At 44.5% G+C, this 14715-nt stretch overlaps 1 protein-coding gene across 11 annotated transcripts in view; it reads left to right on the forward strand.

Annotated features, from left to right (window-relative positions):
- sgcg (sarcoglycan, gamma) overlaps nt 1-14715 on the forward strand; it is a 1035170-nt gene that overhangs the window by 926473 nt on the left and 93982 nt on the right. For all 11 annotated transcript variants that reach the window (XM_070892210.1, XM_070892209.1, XM_070892206.1 and 8 more), the window contains one exon: nt 1782-1854. In XM_070892210.1, the coding sequence (XP_070748311.1) occupies nt 1782-1854 (73 nt within the window). The remainder of the gene's footprint in view (nt 1-1781; nt 1855-14715) is intronic.

The raw sequence follows: 14715 nt of genomic DNA on the forward strand, positions 1-14715 counted from the left end.
TGTTCACCCTATCTCTAAGAATGGTAATTCCTCTTGAATGTCAAACTACAACCTTTTAGACCATACATCAATGCTTTCTAACCTTGTAGGAGCTAATGTTCACTCCAAAATTGTCCTTTATCTGAAAGTTTGAACCTAATCCATGATCAACAAAATGAATTTTGCAGCTCTGGAATTCTGATTGATGCCATGCATTTCTAAGCAACTTCCCATGATATGTATTCATCACAGCCATATATCTGCCAATCTCGTTTTCTCTCAGCTTCACTTCTCTGTGCTGCAGTTGTTTATGTGTACACACTTATTACCATTTTGCATCACTGTGCCTCACTAGAAGACCCCATTATCGTGCTTGTCCTAGGTGCTACTAGAGTGGTAGAAATACATGAGGGTAATTGGCTGATGTGTGTCAATATGAGCCTCTTGGAACTGAGATGGCCTTTATATTACAGTAACTAAGTCCTATGTCTTAATAACGTTCCACGCAAAAGGTTATGCTGCGGGGAATGGGGTAAAATGTGGGAATGGATTGGATGTAGGATAGAAAACAGTTGGTATTTATTAGAGGAGTAATGACTGGATAGGACGACGTACTGAATGGGGTGTCCCAGAACTTATTGTTGGGACCACTGCTGTTTCTAATTTACATCAATGACTTGGATTCTGTAATTCAGTCCAAAATAGTCAAATTTGCAGATGATACCAAATTATGAGGGATAATAATTTGTCGAAAGAGGCAGACCAAAAATTGCAGCTAAACAAAATATGTGAGTTGACTGAACAGTGGCAGATAAATTTTAATACTGACAAATGTACAATATTGCACATAGGAAGGAAAAATAAGCAACGTACATACTCCATGAATGTGTTGAAATAGCTGGAGATGAAAGTTGAAAGGGACCTAGGAATCTTAGTAAACGCAATGTTCAATATGTCCAGTCAATGCAGAGGGGCAATGAAAAAAGCCAATAAAATGTTGAACTACAGAGCCAAAGCAGTCGAATACAAGTCAGAGGAAGTTACAATCAAACTGTACAGTCCTGAACACACCACACCTTGAGTACTGTGTCCAATTCTGCTTGTCGGGAGACAAGAGAGACATTCAAGTGGTGGAGACAGTGCAGAGATGAGCCACAAGTTGATCCTTAGTGACAGGGGTCTGCGTTATGAGGAAGACTTCAGCTTTTCAGTCTGTAAAAAAGGTACATCAGATATAGTCTTATAGAGGTACCCCATCTATAAGATAGTAAATGGTATGGAAAGTTTAATTTTGAATATCACTTTAAATTCAAAGTAACTTTAGGACTGATATGTGGAGGTTTTTCTTCATGCAGAGAGTGACCAACACTTGGAATATACTTCTGGGCAGTGTGGTGGAAATGAAAACCCTGGAATCATTTAAGAAACAATTAGATGCAGAAAGTGGGAGTATAGGGTTGTGCAGGATGGATGAAATCTTCTGAACTTGTTATTTTGAATCAGGATTTCAAGAAGCTAGGTGACCCCATCATGCATTTGGTATAGCATTAGAATAACCAAAACTTAAATTTTTTTACACAGTAGTTTACAGAGTTGCTAATATTATGGTTAGGCATAAACATTTCAATTAAAAAAGGCCTTTGGTCCACACTATGGAGCATTTTAAAATTTACTTGACAGACAATTTCCATTTGCAACCCTTGTATTTGAGGTGAAAATGGGGTCCTTCATTTTACCTTGAGCATCTGTTGTGTTGTTTGTTTGACTGAACAGCTTTTCTTTTATCTCCTCTTCTTTTCCAGGGCCTGAAGGTGCTCTCTTCGAACATTCTGTGGAGACACCAGTTGTCAGGGCTGAACCTTTCAAGCAGCTTAGGTAGGAAACAAACATATAAATAACTATTTTGGCTCTGGGTGTCAATTTTGTTCAATTTTAACACAGTAAGATTATGTTCGGTTGCAAGTCAGCATTAAAGTGATTTTAGCAGATCTGTGATGCAGTTTGCTGATACACTTGTCACAGCAATAACGTTCAAATGTTATACCTCAACAGATCATTTGAATTTTGCAGAAGATAGATTTTTCAATGCGCTATTTTTAAATCAAAATGTTTTCAAATGATTGAGCTTAATTTTTCAGTTTGGTTCATAACTGGATTTTACAGTAACTTCTGTTTATCAAATGTAAATGGATACTGTTCTTATAAATTATTTTGGAGGCTTTCAGTTATTTTCAGGCACAAAAACAACATAAATTATAAAAATGCATCATCTTGTCACTTACACTTAATATCATTGTGCTGAAAGTGCTGTAATGTCTCCCTGCCTCCTCTTCCGCCCCAAAATAAGAAAAGGTTTGCTGAGCATTTTTCACGATTCTGTTCTTTTCACCATCATGTCCTGTTCACAATGTTATCACAAACTATGCCAGTGAAAGTTCATTACTTTCAACAAACACTTATAAATCCTTCAAAGGCGACAGTAGTATTTTACAGAAAAATCTAAATCAAACGTGTTGCAATTTCTTTAGTGAATGAAGACATTTTCTGTTGTTTTGTATGTTTCAGTAAAATGAAGGTCCTGGCCTTTCATTTCCTATCTGTGATGTTAGCAGAAGCTTCTTAATCTGATCGCAATTGTGATTTTTGTTAACTTTGATTCACTGATAATGAACTTTGTTTCTAAGTGAGTCAAAATGTGACAGAAAAGGTAAGAAATTCAATTTTGATAAAACTAATAAAACAAACTGCAGAACTCATGAATGCTGAAGGGCAATGCCTGACAGGTTAACTTGTCACTTCTCTCGATAAATGCTATGGCTTTTTTTCATTCGTTCCTGGGATGTTGGCGTCGCTAGCAAGGCCAGCATTTATTGCCCATCCCTAATTGCCCTTGAGAAGGTGGTGGTGAGCTGCCTTCTTGAACTGCTGCAGTCTGTGTGGTGAAGCTACTCCCACAGTGCTGTTACCGAGAGAGTTCCAAGATTTTGACTCAGCGACGATGAAGGAACGGCAATATATTTCCAAGTCTGGATGGTGTGTGACTTGAAGGGGAACTTGGTGGTGGTGATGTTCCCATGCACCTGCTGCCTTTGTCCTTCCAGGTGATAGAGGTCGTGGGTTTAGGAGGTGCTATGGAATTGCTACGTATTTCCAGCATTTTCTTTTTTGGATAAAAGTAATATCTACAAATCTACATTTTGATATGTATTAGAATGGCAAACAAACACTGGTGATACTTAACCAACATTCCAGACTGCAGTTGGTAGTTGATCAGTAAATCTGCACCCTGATGGGACCTGCATAGGTAGATCTGTCACTGGAGGCTGGGAGTCTTCCCACCCACTTCCAGATAACCATGAAATCAAATGCTCTAAAGTTATGGTGGTCCTAGCTAGACAAACAGCAACCAACTATGTTTGTGCTTGTTAAACAACAACAACTTATATTTATATAGCACCTTTAACATAGTGAAATGTCCCAAGGTGCTTTACAGGAATATTATGAGATCAAAAATTTGACACTGAGCCACATTAGGATAAATCAGGACAGATGACGAAAACCTTGGTCAAAGAGATGGGGTTTAAGGAGCATCTTGAAGGAGGAAAGAGAGGTAGAGAGGCGGAGAGGTTTAGGCCAGGAATTCCAGTGCTTAGGACCTAGACAACTTGAGCAATACTCCTGTGCACACTTGGGACTCACTGAAGCATTGGTTCTTACCAACCTATGGCTACATTCTCTGGGCTTCGATCAATGGAGTGTGTCTAGACAGGGTGAGAATGTGCACTGCATCTAAGCCAAACTGCAATTTTACTTAAGAACATAAGAACATAAGAATTAGGAACAGGAGTAGGCCATCTAGCCCCTCGAGCCTGCTCCGCCATTCAATAAGATCATGGCTGATCTGGTCATGGACTCAGCTCCACTTACCCACCCTCTCCCCGTAACCATTAATTCCCTTATTGCTTAAAAATCTATCTATCTTTGACTTGAAAACATTCAAGTCAAATTTTTACTTATCTGGATTTCTCACACAGTTACATGACGATGTTTCTGTCTGTCACTTGAATGAGTAAAAAGAGTAGGTATAGTTTGGACACGTTTCAGATTTAAATTTAGGCTACTTTATTGTGCCTATCAATTGCAAGTTACACCTATTATTTTTGTTTCTTCTTTTCACTTAGACAATCTCACGTTGTAAGCTGGCTATCAGTTTGGTAAATGAATGCTGTACATATTTCATATGAATTTAAATAAAGAGTAAGTGTGCACTGCATAGAAACATAGAAAATAGGTGCAGGAGTAGGCCATTCGGCCCTTCTAGCCTGCACCGCCATTCAATGAGTTCATGGCTGAACATTCAACTTCAGTACCCCATTCCTGCTTTCTCGCCATACCCCTTGATCCCCCTAGTAGTAAGGACCTCATCTAACTCCTTTTTGAATATATTTAGTGAATTGGCCTCAACAACTTTCTGTGGTAGAGAATTCCACAGGTTCACCACTCTCTGGGTGAAGAAGTTCCTCCGCATCTCGGTCCTAAATGGCTTACCCCTTATCCTTAGACTGTGACCTCTGGTTCTGGATTTCCCCAACATTGGGAACATTCTTCCTGCATCTAACCTGTCTAACCCCGTCAGAATTTTAAATGTTTCTATGAGGTCCCCTCTCATTCTTCTGAACTCCAGTGAATACAAGCCCAGTTGATCCAGTCTTTCTTGATAGGTCAGTCCCGCCATCCCGGGAATCAGTCTGGTGAACCTTCGCTGCACTCCCTCAATAGCAAGAATGTCCTTCCTCAGGTTAGGAGACCAAAACTGTACACAATACTCCAGGTGTGGCCACACCAATGCCCTGTACAACTGTAGCAACACCTCCCTGCCCCTGTACTCAAATCCCCTTGCTATGAAGGCCAACATGCCATTTGCTTTCTTAACCGCCTGCTGCACCTGCATGCCAACCTTCAATGACTGATGTACCATGACACCCAGGTCTCCCTGCACCTCCCCTTTTCCTAATCTGTCACCATTCAGATAAATAAACCAGTTTGTGATTTAGCAACAGGTGTCTTTTTAATTTCTGTTTCAATGTTTGGAAAGTGAAGTGATGATAATCACGGTAATATCTCTGCGTAGTTATGTTTAATTTTTAAAAGTTGTCAAAAATATTGAGTTTTTGAAATGCTATCAAACTTACAAAAACTGATAAAACTATATGAAGTACTTCTTATGAGAAATGGTGCAGAAGGGAGGGATTCAAATTCCTGGGACATTGGAACCGGTTCTGGGGGAGGTGGAACCAGTACAAACCGGATGGTCTGCACCTGGGCAGGATCGGAATCAATGTCCTAGGGAGAGTGTTTGCAAGTGCTGTTGGGGAGGAGTTTGTCATGTATTCAACCAGCATTGTAACCCATGTATAATCTGACCTAAGTTGTACACTGTGAGAACAATGACCACTAGGTGGGAGACACTCCTAACCTGGACCTTCAGGTACAAAAGGGGAAGCTCCACCCACCTTCATCACTTGAGTGCTAAGGAATAAAGAACAGGTCACAGACTGACCTTCTCTCAAGCATGGGCCTCATGTGCATTTATACTGTATAGTAAGAACCTATCAATGGCGACGAGAAACTGAGATTTAAACCACGCGAGCATGGCCACGAGCAGAACAGACGAGAGGTACTGTGTTAAGGAATGGTTGGGACAGAGATTCAACATTGTTAAAGCAGCACACAGTTCTCCAGGCAGACAAGGGCAATCGGGCATGCCCCAACATGCAGTCGAACCCAGAGGGGGAGTTCGACAGAGACAATGGCAAGTTGAAAGGCGATTCACGCCATTGCAAGGGACAATGCGGCCAGTAATGGGGCCATCAACACCTGTTAATGGTGCATTCAAGGACAGTCACATGGGCAGTCAGGGACAATCGACTGGCAAGGGACATTTTGTTTCCAACAACAGCTCATGTTGGAGGCGTGGAGGCACACACTCAGCTGGAGTTTGCAGAGATGAGCAAAATACCTGCTGAAATTGCAGAAATGAACGCTGGGGGAAATCACTGGAAGCTGAAGTTCAGCGAGTTCATGTGGAGCACGTATACAGTTCATACACCAGGATGCCACCAATAATGATGAAAGTGCTCCTAAATGGCATCCCAGTATCAATGGAGCTAGACACGGGGACCAACCAGTCCCTGGTGGGTGTCAAACAGTTCCAAAAGTTGTGGGCGTCCAAGGCCAGGAGGCCAAAATTATCACCGATTGACGCACAGCTACGGACTTACACAAAGCGGATCATTCCGGTGCTAGGCAGCGCCACGGTAGTCGTGACCCACAAAGATTCGGAGAACAGGTTGCCACTATGGATTGTCACAGGGGATGGTCCCGCACTACTGGGGAGGAGTTGGCTTGCTGTCATGAACTGGAAATGGGGCGATGTCAATGCAATTTCCTCTGTGGAGCGAGTATCATGCTCACAGATCCTGGACAAATTTGACTCATTATCTCAACCCGGCATCGGCACTTTCATGGGGGCCAAAGTAGTGATTCACATAAACCCGGACGCCAGGCCAGTACACCACAAGGCCAGAGCGGTGCCGTACGTGATGCGGGAAAAGATAGAAGGCGAATTGGACCGCCTGCTGAGGGAAGGCATCATCTCGCCAGTCGAATTCAGTGACTGGGCGAGCCCGATTGTGCCGGTGCTCAAGGCGGATGGGTCGGTCAGGATATGTGGTGATTACAAGGCCACCATCAATCGGGTGTCACTCCAAGACCAGTACCCGTTACCGAGAGCAGAGGACCTCTTTGCGACGCTATCCGGTGGCAAACTTTTTTCAAAATTGTACCTGACCTCAGCTTACATGACCCAGGAGCTGGCGAATGAGTCGAAGAAGCTGACCACCATCACGACACACAAGGGTTTGTTTGAGTACAACAGATGTCCGTTCGGGATTCGTTCGGCCGCCGCGATCTTCCAACTAAATATGGAAAGCCTCCTCAAGTCGATTCCAGGGACGGTGGTTTTTCAGGACGACATCCTCATCACGGGTTACGATACTGAAGAACACCTCCACAACCTGGAGGAGGTGCTACGCAGACTGGACCGGGTAGGGTTGCAACTGAAAAAGATGAAGTGCGTCTTCCTAGCTCCAGAGGTGGAATTCCTGGGGATGAGGGTAGCAGCAGATTGGATCAGCCCTACAGCGTCCAAGACGGAAGCAATCCAGAGAGCACCCAGACCCCATAACACGACGGAGCTGCGTTTGTTCCTGGGGCTCCTGAACTATTTTGGTAACTTTCTTCCCAAATTGAGCACGCTGCTAGAGCCGCTACACGTGCTCCTACGCAAAGGTCGCGAATGGATCTGGGGGGACAGCCAGGAAAGGGCTTTTAATAACAACATAAGAACATAAGAATTAGGAACAGGAGTAGGCCATCTAGCCCCTCGAGCCTGCTCTGCCATTCAATAAGATCATGGCTGATCTGGTCGTGGACTCAGCTCCACTTACCCGCCCTCTCCCCGTAACCCTTAATTCCTTTATTGCTTAAAAATCTATCTATCTTTGACTTGAAAACATTCAATGAGCCAGCCTCAACTGCTTCCTTGGGCAGAGAATTCCACAGATTCACAACCCTCTGGGAGAAGAAATTCTTTCTCAACTCGGTTTTAAATTGGCTCCTCCGTATTTTGAGGCTGTGCCCCCTAGTTCTAGTCTCCCCCACCAATGGAAACAACTTCTCTGCCTCTATCTTGTCCATCCCTTTCATGATTTTAAATGTTTCTATAAGATCACCCCTCATCCTTCTGAACTCCAAGGAGTAAAGACCCAGTCTACTCAATCTATCATCATAAGTTAACCCCCTCATTTCTCGAATCAGCCTAGTGAATCATCTCTGTACCCCTTCCAAAGCTAGTATATCCTTCCTTAAGTCAGGTGACCAAAACTGCACGCAGTACTCTAGGTGCGGCCTTACCAATACCTTATACAGTTGCAGCAACACCTCCCTGCTTTTGTACTCCATCCCTTTCGCAATGAAGGCCAACATTCCATTCGCCTTCCTGATTTCCTGCTGTACCTGCAAACTAACCTTTTGGGATTCATACACAAGGACCCCCAGGTCCCTCTGCACCACAGCATGTTGTAATTTCTCCCCATTCAAATAATATTCCCTTTTACTGTTTTTTTTCCCAAGGTGGATGACTTCACACTTTCCAACATTGTATTCCATCTGCCAAACCTTAGCCCATTCGCTTAACCTATCCAAATCTCCTTGTAGCCTCTCTGAGTCCTCTACACAACCCGCTTTCCCACTAATCTTTGTGTCATCTGCAAATTTTGTTGCACTACACTCTGTTCCCTCCTCTAGGTCATCTATGTATATTGTAAACAGTTGTGGTCCGAGCACTGATCCCTGTGGCACACCACTAACCACTGATTTCCAACCGGAAAAGGATCCATTTATTCCGACTCTCTGCTTTCTATTCGCCAGCCAATTCTCTATCCATGCTAATACATTTCCTCTGACTCCGCGTACCTTTATCTTCTGCAGTAACCTTTTGTGTGGCACCTTATCGAATGTCTTTTGGAAATCTAAATACACCACATCCATCGGTACACCTCTATCCACCATGCTCGTTATATCCTCAAAGAATTCCAGTAAGTTAGTTAAACATGATTTCCCTTTCATGAATCCATGCTGCGTCTGCTTGATTGCACTATTCCTTTCCAGATGTCCCGCTATTTCTTCCTTAATGATAGTTTCAAGCATTTTCCCCACTACAGATGTTAAACTAACCAGCCTATAGTTACCTGCCTTTTGCCTGCCCCCTTTTTTAAACAGAGGCGTTACATTAGCTGCTCTCCAATCCGCTGGTACCTCCCCAGAGTCCAGAGAATTTTGGTAGATTATAACAAATGCATCTGCTATAACTTCCGCCATCTCTTTTAATACCCTGGGATGCATTTCATCAGGGCCAGGGGACTTGTCTACATTCAATCCCATTAGTCTGTCCAGCACTACCTCCCTAGTGATAGTGATCATCTCAAGGTCCTCCCTTCCCACATTCCTATGACCAGCAATTTTTGGCATGGTTTTTGTGTCTTCCACTGTGAAGACGGAAGCAAAATAATTGTTTAAGGTCTCAGCCATTTCCACATTTCCCATTATTAAATCCCCCTTTTCATCTTCTAAGGGACCAACATTTACTTTAGTCACTCTTTTCCGTTTTATATATCAGTAAAAGCTTTAATAGAGCATGCAATTTGTTATGTTCCAACAATCTGTTAACACTATACGACCCATGTAAGAAACTTGTGTTAACGTGCGATGCGTCATCCTATGGTGTCGGGTGTGTGTTGCAGCATGTCAATGTCAAGGGTCATTTACAGCCGGTAGCTTACGCCTCCAGGAGTCTATCCCAGGCAGAAAGGGGTTACGGGATGGTAGAAAAGGAGGCGCTCGCATGTGTATATGCTGTAAAGAAAATGCACCAGTACCTGTTTGGCAGGAAATTTGAGCTGGAGACAGATCACAAACCCCTAACGTCCCTTTTGGCCGACTACAAGGCCATAAATGCAAACGCATCGGCCCACATACAGGGGTGGACACTCACGTTAGCCGCCTATGTATGTACAATTCGGCACAGACCGGGCACCGAAAACTGCGCCGATGCACTCGGCAGGCTCCCACTAGCCACCACTGAAGGGGCTACCGAGCATGCTGCTGAGATGGTCATGGCTGTTGAAGCTTTCGGAAGCGAAGGCTCACCCGTGACAGCCCGTCAGATTAGAGTCTGGGCAAATAGAGACCCGCTATTGTCTCTAGTCAAGAAATGTGCCCTGAATGGGGACTGGGCTGCCACATACAGGGCAAGCCCTGAGGAATTTAAACCATTTTACAGGCGCAGGGATGAACTCTCGATTCAGGCCGATTGCCTACTGTGGGGAAACCGCGTAGTCATGCCCCAGATGGGCAGAGGTGTTCATCAGAGAACTCCACAATGAGCACCCGGGCATTGTCACGATGAAGGCAATTGCCAGGTCACACGTTTGGTGGCCAGGGATAGATGCAGATCTGGAACTTTATGTTCGCCGGTGCAACACGTGTGCCCAGCTGGGCAATGCGCCCAGGGAAGCCCCCCTTAGAACCTGTCCATGGCCCGACAAGCCTTGGTCACGCATCCATGTGGACTACGCGGGTCCTTTCATGGGAAAAATGTTTTTGTTTGTAGTAGACGCCTATTCCAAATGGATCGAGTGTGACATTTTAAATTCAAGCACATCCTCTGCCACGGTAGAAAGTCTACGGGCAATGTTCGTGGCCCACGGTCTACTGGACGTCTTGGTCAGCGACAATGGCCCGTGCTTCACAAGCATTGAATTCCAGGACTTCATGGCAGGCATTGGAATTAACCATGTCAGAACGGCACCGTTCAAGCCGGCCTCAAACGGCCAGACAGAACGAGCAGTGCAGATAATCAAACAGAGGATGCTCAGAATCCAAGGGGGTTCCCTACAAAGACGCTTATCACGCCTCCTGTTGGCCTACAGATCCCGACCACACTCGCTCACAGGGGTTCCACCCTCAGAGCTGCTAATGAAAAGGACACTCAAAACCCGGCTATCCCTTATACACCCCACCATGAAAGAAATTGTCGAGAGCAGGCGCCAGCCACAATATGACTACCATGACAGGAATGCGAGGTCGCGATGTATTGATGTAAATGATCCTGTTTTTGTCCTCAACTACGCTGCAGGGCCCAAATGGCTTGCAGGCACTGTGGTTGCCAAAGAGGGAAATAGGATTCTGGTAGTTAAACTTACCAATGGACAAATCTGCCGCAAACACGTGGATCAAACAAAAAGGAGGTTCAGCAACCCCACAGATGAAGCAGAGGAAGAACACGACGTAGAGTTTACTCCACCACAGGTGACCGAACACCGGAACCAAAGGGAGGAGAGCTCAGTCACTGTGGGCAGTCTGGATAGGCCTGAGGCACCGCAAACATCAGACACTCAGGCCAGCGTCCAACAACCAGAGCCCCAACTCAGGCGCTCTACAAGAGAGCATAAACCACCAGAGAGACTCAACCTGTGATCCCAATAAGACTTTGGGGGAGAGGTGATGTCATGTATTCAACCAGCATTGTAACCCATGTATAATCTGACCTAAGTTATACACTGTGAGAACACTGACCACTAGGTGGGAGACACTCCTAACCTGGACCTTCAGGTACAAAAGAGGAAGCTCCACCCACCTTAATCACTTGAGTGCTAAGGAATAAAGAACAGGTCACAGACTGACCTTCTCTCAAGCATGGGCCTCATGTGCATTTATACTGTATAGTAAGGACCTATCAGAGTTCAACTAATATGGCAGGGGAATGGGAACCTATGCAGGCAGAAAAAGGGAAATAGAAGGGGGGCAGAAGCAAAAGATAGAAAGGAGAATAGTAAAAGTGGAGGGCAGAGAAACCCAAAGCAAAAAGCAAAAAGTGCCACATTACAGCAAGATTCAAAAGGGGTAAAGTGTGTTAAAAAGACAAGCCTGAAGGCTTTGTGCCTCAATTCAAGGAGTATTCGGAATAAGGTGGATGAATTGACTGCACAGATAGCAGTTAACAGATATGACGTGATTGGCATCACGGAGACATGGCTCCAGGGTGGGAACTCATCATCCAAGGGTATTCAGCATTTAGGAAGGATAGCCAGAAAGGAAAAGGAGGCGAGGTAGCATTGCTGGTTAAAGAAAAAAATCAATGCAATAGTAAGGAAGGACATTAGCCTGGATGATGTGGAATCGGTATGGGTGGAGCTGCGGAATTCCAAAGGGCAGAAAACGCTAGTGGGAGTTGTGTATAGACCACCAAGTAGCAGAAGTGAGGTTGGGGACAGCATCAAACAAGAAATAAGGGATATGTGCAATAAAGGTACAGCAGTAATCATGGGTGACTTAAATCTACATATAGATTGAGCTAACCTAACTGGTAGCAATGCGGTGGAGGAGGATTTCCTGGAGTGTACTAGGGATGGTTTTCTAGACCAATATGTTGAGGAACCCACCAGGGAGTTGGCCATCCTAGACTGGGTGATGTGTAATGAGAAGGGACTAATTAGCAATCTTGTTGTGCGAGGTCCTTTGGGAAAAAGTGACCATAATATGGTAGAATTCCTTATTAAGATGGAGAGTGACAAAGTTAATTCAGAAACTAGGGTCCTGAACTTAAGGAAAGGTAACTTCGATGGTATGAGGTGTGAATTGGCTAGAATAGACTGGCGAATGATACTCAAAGGGTTGATGGTGAATAAGCAATGGCAAACATTTAAAGATCACATGGATGAACATCCCTGTTTGGAGTAAAAATAAAACGGGGAAGGTGGCTCAACCATGGCTAACAAGGGAAATTAAGGATGGTGTCAAAACCAAGGAAGAGGCATATAAATTGGCTGGAAAAAGCAACAAACCTGAGGACTGGGAGAAATTTAGAATTCAACAGAGGGGGACTAAGGGTTTAATTAAGAAGAGGAAAATAGAGTACGAGAGGAAGCTTGCAGGGAACATAAAAACTGACTGCAAAAGCTTCTATAAATATGTGAAGAGAAAAAGATTAGTAAAGACAAACGTAGGTCCCTTGCAGTCGGATTCAGGTGAATTTATAATGGGGAACAAAGAAATGGCAGACCAATTGAACCAATACTTTGGTTCTGTCTTCATAAAGGAAGATACAAATAACCTTCCGAATGTACTAGGGGACAGTGGGTCTAGTGAGAATGAGGAACTGAAAGATATCCTTATTAGGCGGGAAATTGATGGGATTAAAGGCCGATAAATCCCCGGGTCCTGATAGTCTGTATCCCACAGTACTTAAGGAAGTGGTCCTCGAAATAGTGGATGCATTGGTGATCATTTTCCAACAACCTATCGACTCTGGATCAGTTCCTATGGACTGGAGGGTAGCTAATGTATCACCACTTTTTTAAAAAGGAGGGAGAGAGAAAGCGGGTAATTATAGACCGGTTAGCCTGACATCAGTAGTGGGGAAAATGTTGGAATCAATCATTAAGGTTGAAATAGCAGCCCATTTGGAAAGCAGTGACAGGATCGGACAGAGTCAGCATGGATTTATGAAAGGGAAATCATGCTTGACGAATCTTCTGGAATTTTTTGAGGATGTAACTAATAGAGTGGACAAGGGAGAACCAGTGGATGTGGTGTATTTGGACTTTCAAAAGGCTTTTGACAAGGTCCCGCACAAGAGGTTGGTGTACAAAATCAAAGCACGTGGTATTGGGGGTAATGTACTGACATGGATAGAGAACTGGTTGGCAGACAGGAAGCAGAGAGTTGGGATAAAAGGGTCCTTTTCAGAATGGCAGGCAGTTACTAGTGGGGTGCCGCAGGGCTCAGTGCTGGGATCCCAGCTATTTACAATATACATTAACGATTTAGATGAAGGAATTGAGTGTAATATCTCCAAGTTTGCGGATGACACTAAACTGGGTGGCGATGTGAGCTGTGAGGAGGATGCTAAGAGGTTGCAGGGTGACTTGGACAGATTAGGTGAGTGGGCAAATACATGGCAGATGCAATATAATGTGGATAAATATGAGGTTATCCATTTTGGGGGCAAAAACACGAAGACAGAATATTATCTGAATGGCGGCAGACTAAAAAAAGAGATGTGCAACGAGACCTGGGTGTTATGGTTCATCAGTCACTGAAAGTGGGCACGCAGGTACAGCAGGCGGTAAAGAAGGCAAATGGTATGTTGGCCTTCATAGCGAGGGGATTTGAATATCGGAGCAGTTCTACAGGGCCTTAGTGAGGCCTCACCTGGAATAGTATGTTCAGTTTTGGTCTCCTAGTCTGAGGAAGGACGTTCTTGCTATTGAGGGAGTGCAGCGAAGGTCAACCAGACTGATTCCAGGGATGGCTGGGCTGTCATATGAGGAGAGACTGGATCAACTGGGCCTTTATTCACTGGCGTTTAGAAGGATGAGAGGGGATCTCATAGAATCATAAAAGATCCTGACGGGACTGGACAGGTTAGATGCGGGAAGAATGTTCCCGATGTTGGGGAAGTCCAGAACCAGGGGACATAGTCTTCGGATAAGGGGTAGGCCATATAGGACTGAGATGAGGAGAAACTTCTTCACTCAGAGAGTTGTTGACCTGTGGAATTCCCTGCTGCAGAGAGTTGTTGCTGCCAGTTCATTGGATATATTCAAGAGGGAGTAAGATATGGCCCTTACGGTTAAGGGGATCAAGGGGTATAGAGAGAAAGCAGGAAAGGGGTACTGAGGGAATGATCAGCCATGATCTTATTGAATGGCGGTGCAGGCTCGAAGGGCCGAATTGCTGCATTCGCCAGGTCACCAATGTTCTCTACAGCAAACAAATGGACTACATCAAGTTCAGCATGTATAGGGAAGACCTGAATGAGCGCTCCCGTGACTTCGCCATGATAGCGGGCTTCCCCAGGGTTCAGGGGGCCATCAGTTGTCCGCATCTGGTATTGCAGGCCCCGTCTTACCTGGCCAGCCTATTCACCTAGCCATCTGCTAAAGACATCGCGCGACCCACCCTCCAAGCTTCTGTGCATAAAAAAGCAACACAAGATTGTGACAAATGAAACACATTTTTATTTACAGAAAACACTATATTGTGCTGTAAAGAAGCACTAAAGGATGCCATCATCCACAGCAAACAATAATTGAAACCAGTCCCCTTGAAACA

This window comes from Pristiophorus japonicus, chromosome 10 (assembly GCF_044704955.1).
Source record: "Pristiophorus japonicus isolate sPriJap1 chromosome 10, sPriJap1.hap1, whole genome shotgun sequence".
Lineage (NCBI taxonomy): Eukaryota > Metazoa > Chordata > Chondrichthyes > Pristiophoridae > Pristiophorus > Pristiophorus japonicus.